At 22.8% G+C, this 14268-nt stretch overlaps 5 protein-coding genes across 5 annotated transcripts; 1 reads left to right on the forward strand and 4 right to left on the reverse strand. All coding sequences in view use genetic code 6, as the record gives it.

The window, feature by feature from the left end:
• Positions 1-418: 418 nt before the first annotated feature.
• Positions 419-2152, reverse strand: TTHERM_00475240 (transmembrane protein, putative; the record flags this gene model as incomplete). Its single annotated transcript, XM_001024006.1, has 1 exon — positions 419-2152. One exon carries the CDS (start codon positions 2150-2152, stop codon positions 419-421), a length of 1734 nt encoding a protein of 577 aa, XP_001024006.1.
• Positions 2153-4712: 2560 nt separating this feature from the next.
• Positions 4713-6473, reverse strand: TTHERM_00475250 (transmembrane protein, putative; the record flags this gene model as incomplete). The annotated part of the gene is made up of 1 exon (XM_001024007.2): positions 4713-6473. The coding sequence occupies one exon, from the start codon at positions 6471-6473 to the stop codon at positions 4713-4715; it is 1761 nt and encodes a 586-aa protein (XP_001024007.2).
• A 1688-nt stretch (positions 6474-8161) lies between these two features.
• TTHERM_00475260 (amidohydrolase) lies at positions 8162-9608 on the forward strand (the record flags this gene model as incomplete). The annotated part of the gene is made up of 3 exons (XM_001024008.2): positions 8162-8546; positions 8718-9107; positions 9187-9608. 3 exons carry the CDS (start codon positions 8162-8164, stop codon positions 9606-9608), a joined length of 1197 nt encoding a protein of 398 aa, XP_001024008.2.
• On the reverse strand, positions 9086-11634 carry TTHERM_00475270 (transmembrane protein, putative). The gene has a single exon (XM_001024009.2). It carries the CDS (start codon positions 11629-11631, stop codon positions 9757-9759), a length of 1875 nt encoding a protein of 624 aa, XP_001024009.2. The 5' UTR covers positions 11632-11634; the 3' UTR covers positions 9086-9756.
• A 409-nt stretch (positions 11635-12043) lies between these two features.
• TTHERM_00475280 (transmembrane protein, putative) lies at positions 12044-13828 on the reverse strand (the record flags this gene model as incomplete). The annotated part of the gene is made up of 1 exon (XM_001024010.2): positions 12044-13828. One exon carries the CDS (start codon positions 13826-13828, stop codon positions 12044-12046), a length of 1785 nt encoding a protein of 594 aa, XP_001024010.2.
• Positions 13829-14268: the final 440 nt, after the last annotated feature.

The raw sequence follows: 14268 nt of genomic DNA on the forward strand, positions 1-14268 counted from the left end.
CATGATCTACTACTATTTTACTATAATATTATGTTTTTTTAATTTATTAATCAATGATATGTTTCATTAAAATATTTTATTATCATTAATTTAGAAATTCATTTTCATTGATTGATATTAACTTTTCAGTAAGTAAAAACAATAAAAAAATAATTTCTTCATTATTTAAAAACATAAATTTTATGAGTTCATTTTAATAAAATTTCAAATAATATTAGTTAATTAATATCTTTCATCTAACAAATATTATAAATAATTATTTATATTTAAGAATTTTAATAAAAATCAATTATAATAATTGATAATACATTTAGAAAATTTTTAATTTAAAATAATATTTCGAAGAGTAACAAAAATAAAAAAAATTTGCTTGCAACTTTAACAATTACAGTATTTATAATATTTAAAACAAATTTTATCAGTTGTATGTTTTATTTAAGCAATCAAGCAAGCGCTGATTTACTTTCCTGTCTTATTCATCATAGTTGTCAAAACCTCTCTCTGAATCTTTTATGAATTTTTCTAACTAGGATTAAAAGTATTCTTCGTCATAATCTATTTTATCCATGAGTTCTATCTAATTAAACTATAAATTAAATAGCTATGAAGATTATGATTCAATATCGGGAACGTCATTTTTTGAAGATTTTTCTGTAGCATTTGCAATTTTGTTTTTACTATTTTAATTTTTTCCAAGTAAGAAGGGTATTTAATCACTTACTGATGCTCCACAGCATTTAATAGCTGCATATTACTATGGGGTAATTAACATTGCTAGAATTTTTCTTATTCTCAAGAGCTCTGATTAAATTTCGAAGACATCTTAAGATTAAGAAGCTTAGAAAAATAAGGCTTCATATAAATCTTTATCACTTCTTTTTTTGTTATTATAATCTTCTTTTTCTTCACCTATTATTGTCCTAAAAATCCTATGAAATATTGAAACTTTGAATTTTTTTGATAATTCTTCGTTCAAGTCCTTTTCTTCTATGTATTTATTTGCTTTAATAATATCTTCTTTGTTCAGTTTGCTATGCAATAAAATTTCTTCATTCTATGAATTTTGCTTTAGAAATTTGTATGCAGTTTATTTGTAATATTCTTTTAGTTTTAAGTCAATAAAATATTATTGAATATCTGTTTTGGAGACTATACCGCCAATTATTCCCAAAAGCAAAAGAACATTTAAGATACTTACAAACTAAGCTAATATTTCTGGGTATTGTGCATATTGGATAGTTTAAATTAGCTAATTAGAACTCATATTGATGTAAAATTCTGCTATTAGGGGAGTATTTTAAGTACTAGATGTAGCTCCTCTTGACCTAAATGATTCTTAGCTTGAAGCATCTGATAAATGGGTATAATCGGTTGTTTTAGATATGAGGAAACCTTATTGTATACTAGTTTTAGAAATTTAAATACTAACTTAAGAATTTGTTAACAAACTAGGATCTAAATTGAAGAAAATATTCTGCTATTTTGGTACAAGGCTTTGAGTATCTGTGTTAAATTACTTTGTATTTATAGATAAAGAAAACGAGTTTGCCTAACTAAAGACTTTATCTTCAAATATCTATGAATAGAGGCAATCACTTACCTATGATGAGCTACATACTGCATTTACAGAAATATAAATTCTAGTATCTTATCCATTTTTTGAAAAAGTTTTAAATTAAGCAATATTTTTGTCTAAAGAGGAAAAATCTAAGCATTAAGATGTTAGGTCTATTTCTTCATCATTAGTTAAATTTGAACAATAATCTACAGGTATTTTAATTTATGGTATAGTATTTCCTTTATCATCGCTTTACAAAATGTAAGCATGAAAAGTTATCAGTTCCTAACCTTCAGCTTTCTACCACTGCTATAAATTCTGTGAAGTCTCGTCGTTGTAAATGTCAAAATATATATAATTTGGCTAAATAGGTAAGAAGAAATTAGATGTTATTTTCTTAAGTTATGATGTAATTTTTGGTTAAATTTCTCCAGCTCCAAATTTGTAATTTAGGTAAACAAAATAAGTTAAAGCTGCGAGGATAACAATAAGTGAGATGCACCCCCCAAACTTCGTTTATCTTTTATTGTTTCCTACTCCCATTTCAAATTGAAATGGTGATCCAAAAATATCTACTCTTTTTAAACAACTCATTGCTACTTTTTTAGAAATTTATATTACGCTTTTTTTTATTAATTATAGTAAGCTGTAGAAGAAAAAATTTATTTTTAATTTGTAGAAATCTCTTCAGAATAAAAGATTATAATTAATATGCGTTGTATGTCTATTTTTTTTTAATCAATAAACTGAAGTCTGTCTTTCTTTTTGATTTTTACCTGTTTCAATTTTCACCTAATTATTAATCTTAATAATCCTCCTTTAAAAGAGGAAAAATTTATTCTGTAATTCTTTTTGAATTTGTGGGCTTTATTTTATTCTTTGATGAAATTAAAATATTACTAACTTAGTACTGTAAAGACAATATTTTTATGATTCTAATATTAATAAAAATTATTATTAGAATAAAGAAATTGTAACTTTTTTTTAATGCTAGATGACATATTTTATATATTTCTATTCAATTACATTTTTAAAAATGTGAATACAATTTTACTTTTTAATAAGAAAGCGTTATTTTATCTATGAAATTATGCGTTTACATTAGAAATTTATTTAAATAAATATTAATTTTTTTCTTTTCTAATAATTTATACCTCAAAACCAAAACCACTACGCATCTTTGCACATTCCATACAAATCTAAACAACTATGAAAATATTTTTATAAACACTCAGAGCTTGATGATCACTATTTTTATAATAAAAATTAACTATTACATAATAATTTATGATGTATTTTTTAATAACTAATATACATCAATATGTATATTAACAAATTTAATAAATAGGATAAAAAGATCTTTAATAGGTTCGAAAGATAAGTTAAATATAATAATACCAATATTGAATGAAAATATTTTATAGATACAGAAGTATTTGAATGAGTACTTAATAAGTAACCTTATTAGTTGACTCTACAAGTTACTAAGTCTCATGAAATTTAATCTTTTCTCAAAACTAACTATTGGGTGTATCTAATTATTTTTAGCAATGAAAAGCGGTTTGAAATATTGTTGATATTAGGATAGATTTATAAATAGATAAATAAATTGATAGAAATTATATAATATTTTGATAAATGAATAAAAATTGAAGAAGAAAAATATAGCCTATTTGGAATTTTACAAGGAAAATAGTTATTAGCAATATAAATTACACATCTGAAAATTAAAAAATTGACAATAAATAAATAAATCGAACTGTGTGTAATAAATAGCTTTTGAAAAATAAAAAATAATCAATCAAAAATTATTAAAAATTTTTACTCTCACGCTAATATTTTTACTATTCCTTTTTAATATTTGATAAATAACAATTATTACTTGACATTTTTTATTGTACAAAATTACATTTTTTTATAAATTTCATAGTAAACATTTTTATAAATTAAAAATTTTTAGAATTGTTATTAAATTATTTCCTTTTTCAAATTATATACTAAATTATTTTGAAGTAATATTTTTATAAAATATATAATAAATCTAATAAAAATAAAATAGATAAAGATAACTTTATCTAAATTTTAAAGAATTTTATTTTTTATATCAAATTTTCTATTTTCATTTAATAAGAAACTATAATATTTATCTAAAAAATTAGTTAAAAATCTAAAACTGATTAATATTAAAATTCTAAAACCCTCTCTATTTGGCTTAACAATCTAAAAAATTTCATTTATTAGTAAAATAGAATAGCTTTTATTCCAAATAAGCAAAAATATTAATACTAGTTAGAGTTTTTTATCTTTTAATAATAAAAATAATAAATATATCACTGATATGATGTGAAATTATTGATAATATTGTGTATTTTTTTCAAATAATTTAATAAGTACAAATTCTTCTTTTTATCTTTGTGTTATTTATTAAATTTTTAAAGCTATATTTCAAAATATTCATAGAAAATATCTTAATATAATAAAATAATCATAAAGAATTTATTAACATTTAGTTTTAAATTTCTCAACCTAAGTAAAATTTACTAGTAAAAAAGATTTTAATTAGCTTTGTTTGTTTTATAAATTTTAGGAATTTTTAAAATTATTTTTATTAAATAAAACTAACCTAGCTTTAAAATACTAAAAACGTATTTATTATATCTACAATTTCAAAAACTTGAAAGTAAAACAGTAAAAAGTTATAAATTATAAATGCTTTTAAAAATTAAAAAATATAACTTACTACACATAACTTTGAAAATTCCATCTGATTTGATGAAAGAAAGATATTTTTAATATTTAGCTTTTAGATAGAATAAAATTATTACAAAATAAGAAGAAGTAACAAAATTAAAAAAAATGAATTTATTAGTACTTTAACTACTAAAGCCTAAGTATAAAAGATAGCAATGCTTTTTAAACAACAAGCAAGTTATTTTTATTTTAAAAAAATGTATAAAATTAGTTTCCTAAAAAAGAATAAAATAATTTTTTGAAATAAATTCACATTCAATTTATGTGGGATTATGTATGATTCTAAGATATTTATTTTTTTAAAAGAAATAATAATATGTTAAAATTCTCTAAAATTCATAGTAAAATAAATAAAAAACTTAATTTTACTTTATAAAATGATTTAACAAAAAATAAAAATTAATCAATTATTAAAGCCATATGTTTTTTTTAAGCAATCAATTAAACGTTAGTTCATTTTCTTTTCATGCTCATCTTAGTTATAAAACCCCTTTTCAGCATCTTATAAGAATTTTTCTAACTACAACTAGAAATATTAATCATCATAGTCTATTTTATCAATTAATTCAATATGTGTATATTGTTTTTACATTAGTAGTTCAGTCTAAGACTCTATTTCTAAATTTTCAAGCTGTTCTTTTTCAGGTTTAATTTGAGTTTTTTTTATATCATTCTAATTGCTTCTTTCAAGTAAAAATGGAATTTGATCACTCAATGAAGATCCACAGCATTTAATAGCTGCGTATTACTAAGGAGTTAAGGCAATTGCTAAAATCTTTTTAATTCTCAGCAATTCTGTCTATAATTCAAACACATCTTGGGATTAAGAAGCTTAGAAAAATAAGGCTTCATATAAATCTTTGTTGCCTCTTTTTTTCTTCATGTAATCTTCTTTTTATTCTCCCAACAATGATCGAACCACTCTCTCAAAAAAAGAAACATTAAACTTTTTCTTCAGCTCTTTATTAAAATCATTTTCTTCCAGCTCTTTTATTGATCGTAAAATATCATCTTTAGTGAGTTTAGATTGACTAGCAGATGTTTCTTTTAACTAACTTCCTTTTTAATTTTCATTTTCTGATTACTGCTTTAAAATTTTTAATGCAGTTAATTTGTAATACTCTTTTAGCTTCAAATCAATAAAGTACTGTTATATATCTGCTTTTGCAATGATTGCTCCTAATATACTTAAGAGTAGTAATACATTAAGAATACTTCCAAATTGTGCTAAAATCTCAGGATATTACACATTCTACACTGATTGTACATATTAAATTGAATCAACAGAAATTACAAATTTTGCAATTAAATTTTAATTGGAGCTGTTAGCTCTTGTTTTATACGAATCATTACTATTTGCATCTGATAGATGAAGATACTTTTAGGGTTGCTGTACAATAAAGCCACTCTGTATAGAAGTTTAAGATGTTTGTAGAGTTATTCTAGATGTAGTTAATAGAGTTTGATCTAAATCCCATGATAGAGTTTCCACTTTTGTCTCTAAATTATCATTATCTGAGTTGAATTATTTCCCTTTAATATTCAATTAAAAAGTTTGAGTATCACCAAAAACATATTGCTAAAAATCACTAGAACTCAAGCATGTTATGACATCTCCAGTACAAATAGCATTTAGCTCAATGAATATTTTTGTGTCATATCCCTTTCCTGCGTAGACCTTAAACTCTACTTCTTCTGAAGGAAGACCTGAGAAATCTAAACACTGAGCCTCTCCATCTACTTCAGGATCATCAGTCAATGTAGAGCAGAAATTAGTAGGGATATGTATATTAGGTTATATTAATTATCCATTACTATCAGTTTATTAAAGACTTACAGTATAGGAAATAAGCTAAAAATTTTGCTGCTATTGCTAGTAAATTAAATATGATTCATCATCGCTATTTTATATGTCAAACCATATTAAATTTTTTGCTATAGGAAAAATTAAATCTTTAGTAATTCTTTTTTACTAAGATGATATCTTTGGCTATAAATTTCCACTTCCATACATATAGTTAAGATAACCAAAGTAAACCATAGCTATTATTATTACAGCAAAAGAGAGAAGGCCTCCTAAAGTTGTTTTCATTTTTTCATTTCCAGTTCCCATTTCAAATACAAATGGTGTACCGAATATGTCTAGTTTTTTAAAAAATGACATCTTTTTTCTTGCTCTAAAAATTAATTCTACTTAATACTTAATCTTTTTTGTTAATTTAATTTTTTTGTTATTTCAGCCACTAATTTAATTGATTTTAAAACAAAATCAGAAAGATAATCTTACCATGATTTTAATAAAATTTAAACTCGCATATTCATTCTAACTTTTTAACTTTAAAGAAAACAAATTATAGCCAGAATTCATTCATTAACTTAATTATTTATTATAAATTATTTTTATACTAGTTGGCAAATGAATAGAAATTAAATGTAGAAATTAGCATAACTGTTTTAAATAATATATCATTTATGATTTAGATTTATTGATTTATTTACAAAAAATTGTAATATATATTTGAAATTTTATTATAATATATTAAAAGTGTTATATAAATTTTTTTTATTATTTAATTAATTCTATTTTAGGTTTCTGTTTTAACATAAAATCAAAAATAAGTTAATATTTTAATTTTATTCTTCTAAGATATTATATAAAGGGTAATAAAATGCTTAGATAATTTGCTTATATTTATGATTACTCACTCTAAATTAAAAAAACAAAAGCGAAACACCAATTTATAAATAGCTTTTTGATGATAACTATGAATTACCAACAAATATCAAAAACTTAGCTTTGCATCAAAAGAAATTTAAAAATATTTGGCAAATAATTTTAAAAATATTTTAAGAATATTTCTAATGTGCTTGAATGAGAAAAATAGGGATGATAAAATAAAAATTCAATTATTGTATATAATTTAGGTAATAAAAAGTGACATTTTTATTATTAATTTAAATATATAACTATTTTTATTTTACTAAAAGCTTAGGGTTTAAATTATGAACATTCGGCTTTAGAATTTGGCTGGCCATTCTTATTAATTCTAGCATAGTAAATAAAGGAATATAATTAGGGTCAGACTGAATATCACTTTTTTAAAGAATGTCAATTATCTAATTAATGATGCTTTAAAAAATATTTATAAAATACTGAATAAGTTAAAAAAACTATCACCTAATAAGGTATTAATGGACCTCAAGAGTTTTTATGCCCCAAATCAAAGAATTAAATAAATTTTGATAATAATATTTTAAAAATTAATGATGTAGATAAAGTTTTTTTGAAGCTATTTATATTCAGTTAATATTATTTTCAATTTATATTTTTTGTAATAAAATAATGAATGTTCCACTTAAATAAATAAAATAAAAAAAAATTATTTTAACATGAAATAAATTCAAAGATAAGTTATGTTATTAAATTTTTTCAAGACATTTGTAACAATTTTCAATCTATAAATTTAGTCACCTTAATTCTAATTTATAATAAAAGTTACTATCTAATTTGATATGTGGCATTTAAATTTTAAATAGAGCTTATAGAGCTTACCTTTTAGTTTTATATTAATTTGCATACATTGAATTTTTCATATGATAAAGTAATCAAATAAAATTGAAAAGGAGAATATTTAGATTTATAAATGACTTAAAATGTTCATCAAACAAATTTCTTTAAAATATTCTATAGATTATTAAAATGCTTAACCATTAAATAAAATTATTTAATATGTTTTCATATCTTTATTAAAAAAATAAAAAATTAATAATCTTTTTACTTTGTAATATTTCATATAAATTAAAAAAACATTTCATTTCAAAAAGAAAAAGAAAGGAAAGAATTAACTAAAAATGGACTCTATAAAATTAAGAAAAGAAGCATTAGAAATAGAACAAGAAGTTATTTAAATTAGAAGACATATTCATGAGAATCCTGAGCTAGGATTTGAGGAATTTGAAACATCAAAATTTATAGCTGAAAAATTAGAATAATTAGGATATGAAATTATCAAAAATGTTGGAATTACAGGAGTAGTCGGTATATTGAGAGGAGATTAACCTGGTCCTTGTGTTCTTTTTCGTGCAGATATGGATGCTTTAAAGGTTGACGAAAATAGCGGAGATCCTCACGCAAGTAAGAAACCAGGTATTCATCATGCTTGTGGTCATGATGGTCATGTTGCAATGCTACTTGGATTTGCTAAGATTATTTCTACTTGGAAGAGTAAAATTAAAGGTAATATATTTTATTTTTTTAGAAGAAAGATAATTATTTAAATAGATATTTTTTAGAATGTAATAAAAAACATTTTAATACACATAATTTATTTCACTATAAATTTAGTAAAAAAGTATTTAATATATATTTATAATTAATTAAATTATAACTAATACTAATCATAAAAAGGTATTGTTAAACTGTGCTTTTAACCTGCTGAAGAAGGACTTGCAGGAGCTAAAAAGATGATAGAAGAACATGTTTTAGAAAATCCAAATGTGGATATGTGTTTTGGAGCACATTTAGTTAACTATGAATATCCTGGTTACGTAAGATGTGTTCCTGGTCCAATTACAGCTAATTCTGATAGAATTTTTATTGATATTGAAGGATTAGGAGGCCATGCTAGTACACCTCAAGATGCTAAGGATGCAGTAGTAATTGGATGTCAATTAGTAACAGCTATGTAAACAATTACAAGCAGAAATCTTTCACCATATGAAACGGGAACTATATCAATAGGAAAAATAGAATCAGGAACTCAAGCTAATGTAATAGCATCAAAATGTAGAATTGAAGGTGATAACATTAAATAAAACTATTAACAAATTAATTACGATTTAGTTTTTAAAATAAAAATATATAAAATTAATAATAGGAACTGTTAGATCATTTAATTAGAAAACACAGAGTTTATTTGAAGAAAGATTGAATTAATTATGCAATGGATTTGCTATTTCTTATGATTGCAAAATCAATTTGGTATTTAAAAAGCTATATCCTGCAACAATAAATGATTAAAAATGTTACGAGCTTGCAATTGAGAGTATAAAAAAGGTCGTTGGAGAATCAAACCTTAAAAAAAAGGATTTTGGATTAGCTGGTGAAGATTTTTCATTTTTCAGCTTATAAAAACCTAGTTGCTACTTTTGTATAGGAAGTGCTCCTTAAAATTCATTAATTAATGATGGGACTATTGCACTTAGACCTCATCATTCTCCTTTCTTTACTATTGATGAATCTAGCTTGGTGATTGGAGTTTCCATATGGGTTTAAATGCTAGAGGATATAATGTGTTGATTAAAATTAATTAATAAATAAATAAAATCATTTTAAATTTTTATTTTATTTTTAATAAAATTGTAAACTAAATTCATTGTTAATTCATTGAAGATTAATAAATTTTTCTATTTGTCAGTATAATACATTATAAAAAAACTAAAAAAAATCAACACTATAAATCAATACTTTATGAAGACTTATTATAATACCCATATGTTTTATATAAACAATCTAATAAACGTGTATTCATTCTTTTTGATGATTCATCATAATTTATAAATCCTTTTTCAGATTCTTATAAAAAGCTATCTAATTGCCTCTAAAAATACTATTCATCATAGTCTATTTTATCTATCAGTTCTATGTGAGTAAAATTTTTTTCATTAACAAGCTAAACTTATGACCCGATTTCACCTAATTCGATTAAAGAGTTTTTATCAGTTTAAGGCACCACCTTATTAGAATTGTTATCATCATTGTCACTTTTTTGAAGCAAGAAAGGAATCTAGTCATTCAAGCTAGTTCCACAACACTTTATTGCTGCATATTGTTGAGGAGTCAAGATGAGAGCTAAGGTTTTTTTTATTCTCATTATTTCCGCTTATAATTCAAATACATCCTAAGACTGAGAAGCTTAGAAAAACAGTGCTTCATATAAATCTCTATTACTTCTTTTTTTCTTCATATAATCTTCTTTCTCTACACCTATAAATGATCTAAAAGCTCTCTCTAAAAATGAAACTTTAAATTTTTTTGTTAATTCCTTATTGAAATCTTTTTCATCCAGCTCTTTGAGAGATTTAACAATGTTATCTTTGGTTAATTTAAAATCTTGGATATTATTTTCTTTAGATGTAATATCACCTTTATCTATTCCTTCATTTTGCTGTCTTAAAATTTTGAAAGCTGTTAATTTGTAATATTCTTTCAGTTTAAAGTCTATAAAATATTAATAAATATCAGTTTTAGCGATAATTGCACCTAAAACTCCAAACAAAAGAAGCACATTTAGAATACTAGCAAATTATGCCAAAATTTCAGGGTATTAAGCATATTATATATTTTGTATGTATTATGTTGAGCTTAAAGATATAAAAAATCTAGCAATTATAGATTTTTTTATAGTAGAAGTTGAATCTCTAGTTTTATATGAGTTATTATTATTGTTCACATCTGAGAAGTGTAAATATTTAGTTTACTATTATAAGATAAAACCACTTTAAACAGTTGTTTATGTTGATTAAAGAATAACCTTAGATGTTTATATTAAACTAGGATCTAAATCCCATGAAAGATCCACTAATTTAATGTCTAGTTTCTTTTAATCTGAATCAAATTATTCTTCTTTAACTGTCATAATAAAAGATGCGCTATCTCCAAATACATATTAATCAAAAAGATCAGAATTCAAACATGTATTCAGATCTCCGCTACATACTGCATCTACCTCTATATATATCTTTGTATCGAATCCATAAGCAGCGAATACTTAAAATTTAGCCTAATCCTTACTCAAACTTGAAAAATCTAAGCATTAAGAATTAGGATCAACCTAATCATTATTTGTTATTAAGTTCTAACAGAAATCTACTGGAATTTAGATATCGTTAACTCTGTTTCCTTTTGAATCACTCTACTAAAGGTAGGCTTTGTAGGAAATAAATTACTATCCTAATAATTTTTATTTCTGCATTAAAGTTTCGTCTGTATCTAGATTTCTTATATCAAACCATAGTAAGTCTGGTAAAATAGGTAAACTAAAATTTTTTGTGAGTCTTTTTTGTTGAGCAGATATTTTTGGTTAAAAATTTCCTTCGAAAAACATATAATTGAGATATCCAAAATATAGTAAAGAAACTGAAATAATTATTAATGTTAGTAAACCACCAAAACTAGTTTTCATTTTATCGTTTCCAGTTCCCATTTCAAAAGCGAATGGTGAGCCAAACAAGTCTACTTTTTTTAAAATTCTCATTTTTAAGTTGTCTGTTTTATTTTTAATTTGCTGTTTGATTTTAATTTAATTAATTTATGAATGCATAAATAACTTAGAATTTAAATGAATACATACATATATTGATTTTTACTCTTTATTATTTTAATAATACTCAAAATACTAAAAAGAGTTTAAATCAGGTTTATTTTAAATTCATTATTTATTTATTAACTGCAATAATTATATATTGAAAATATTATTAAATAGGGTTTTAATAAAATTTGAACATATTTATTTGTGTTAATATAAATTATCAAATTTCTTTTCATCATCAAATAAATACCACTTGTATATTTATTTACCCCTCCTTCTTGAGGAAAATTTAATAATAATTTGGAAATATTATTTTGTTATAATTTCATTTCATTATTCGTAATGATTCGTAATGATAAATTGTGAAATATGTAAAAATATATACACAATTTCACTAGTAAAAAAATAAACAAAAAGAAATATATCATTAAAATTATAATTTTTCTTATTTTCCATATGTTCTATTTAAACAATCTAATAATCGCATATTCATTCTTTTTGCAGACTCATCATAATTAATAAATCCTTTTTCAGATTCTTATAAAAAATTATCTAATTATGCTTCAAAATATTACTCATCATAATCTATTTTATCTATTAACTCTATATGAGAATAATTTTTTTCATTAATAAATTATATATCAGACCCTATTTCACCTAATTAATTTGAAGCATTTTTATCAGTTGTAGGTAAAATCTTGTTCTAATTTTGATTAATATTATTTTTTTCAATTAAAAAAGGAATTTAATCGCTCAAACAAGTTCCACAGCACTTTATTGCTGCATACTATTAAGGTGTTAAGATAAGTGCTAACGTTTTTCTTATTCTCATAAGCTCTGCTTATAATTCAAAAACATCTTGAGATTGAGAAGCTTAGAAAAATAGAGCTTCGTATAAATCTCTATTACTTCTTTTTTTCTTCATATAATCTTCTTTCTCTACACCTACAAATGATCTAAAAGCTCTCTCTAAAAATGAAACTTTGAACTTTTTTATTAATTCTTAATTTAAATCTTTTTCATTGAGTTCTTTTAAAGATTTAACAATTTTATCTTTTGTCAACCTCAGATCATGCATACTATTTTCTTTCGATTCAATTTCACCTTGATCTAAACCCTCATTTTACTGCTTTAGAATTTTGAAAGCTGTTAATTTGTAATACTCTTTCAATTTAAAGTCTATGAAGTATTAATAAATATCAGTTTTAGCGATAATTGCACCTAAAACTCCAAATAAAAGAAGCACGTTTAGAATACTAGCAAATTATGCCAAAATTTCAGGATATTAAGCATATTGCACAGTTTATATATATTAGGTGGAGCCAAGAGAAATAAAATATCTAGCTATCGTTTTTTTGGTAGAATTGGAAGTACTATCTCTTGCTTTGTAAGAGTCGGTACTACTTGCATCTGATAAATGAATATATTTGGTTTATTATTATAAAATAAATCCACTTGTTATAGTTGTTTATGATGATTAAAGAATAATTTTAGATGTTGTTATTAAAGAAGGATCTAAATCCCAGGAAAGATCTACAATTTTGCTATCTAACTAATTTTATTCGGAGTTAAATTCTTCTTCTCTAACTGACATTACAAAAGAAGATTCGTCGCCAAAAATATACTAATCAAAAATATCAGAATACAAGCAAGTTTAAATATCTTCATTACAAACAGCATCTATCTCTATATATATCTTTGTATCAAATCCATAAGTAGCGAATACTTATAATATAGCTTAATCTTTTTTCAAAATTGAAAAATCCAGACATTAAGCTGTAGGATCCATTTAATCATTATTAGTTAAGTTCTAACAGAAGTCAGTAGGAATTTATATATCATCAATCCTATTTCCTTATGAATCACTTTACTAGAGGTAGGCTTTGTATGTAATTAATTGTTAACCTAATTATTGCTACTTCTTCATTAAAGCTTCATCTGTATCTAAATTCCTTACATCAAATGAAATTTATAGAGATTAAATAGGTAGACTAAAGTTTTTTGTGAGTTTTTTTTGTTGAGCAAATATTTTTGGTTGTATATTACCTGACGAATACATATAATTGAGATAACCAAAATATGATAGAGATATACATGCAATTACTAAAGTTAGTAATCCACCAAAGCTAGTCTTCATTTTATCATTTCCAGTTCCCATTTCAAAATAGAATGGAGAACCAAATAAATCTAGTTTTTTTAGAATTTACATCTGATTTTGAAAATTTAATTTAATAGTTTTTTTTAATACTTTTTAATTATAGTTGATTATTTTAAAGATTTGATAACCAAAAGAAGTAAATGTACTTATCATAATTAAAACAATAGAAATAATTTCTCAAATTTAAAATATTTGTAAAAAATAACTTTATCACATTTATGATGCTTTATTATGCTAATAATCATGATTATAAATAATATTTAAAAAAAAAAAACATTTTCGAAATTAATCTATCATACCATCTTATCAATTAAATATATATTAAATCAAAGTCAATAAATAATACTTAATTATGATTATTTCTACTTTATTTTTCATGTTTTCATGAAAATTATTAATTTAAAAAAGTATTTTTTATGATTTAAATTAAATATATTCTAAGTAAACTTCAATAATTTATAGAATAATTAAAAGGCATAAAGTTGAGAAGC

This window comes from Tetrahymena thermophila (genome assembly GCF_000189635.1).
Source record: "Tetrahymena thermophila SB210 genomic scaffold scf_8254403, whole genome shotgun sequence".
NCBI lineage: Eukaryota > Ciliophora > Oligohymenophorea > Hymenostomatida > Tetrahymenidae > Tetrahymena > Tetrahymena thermophila.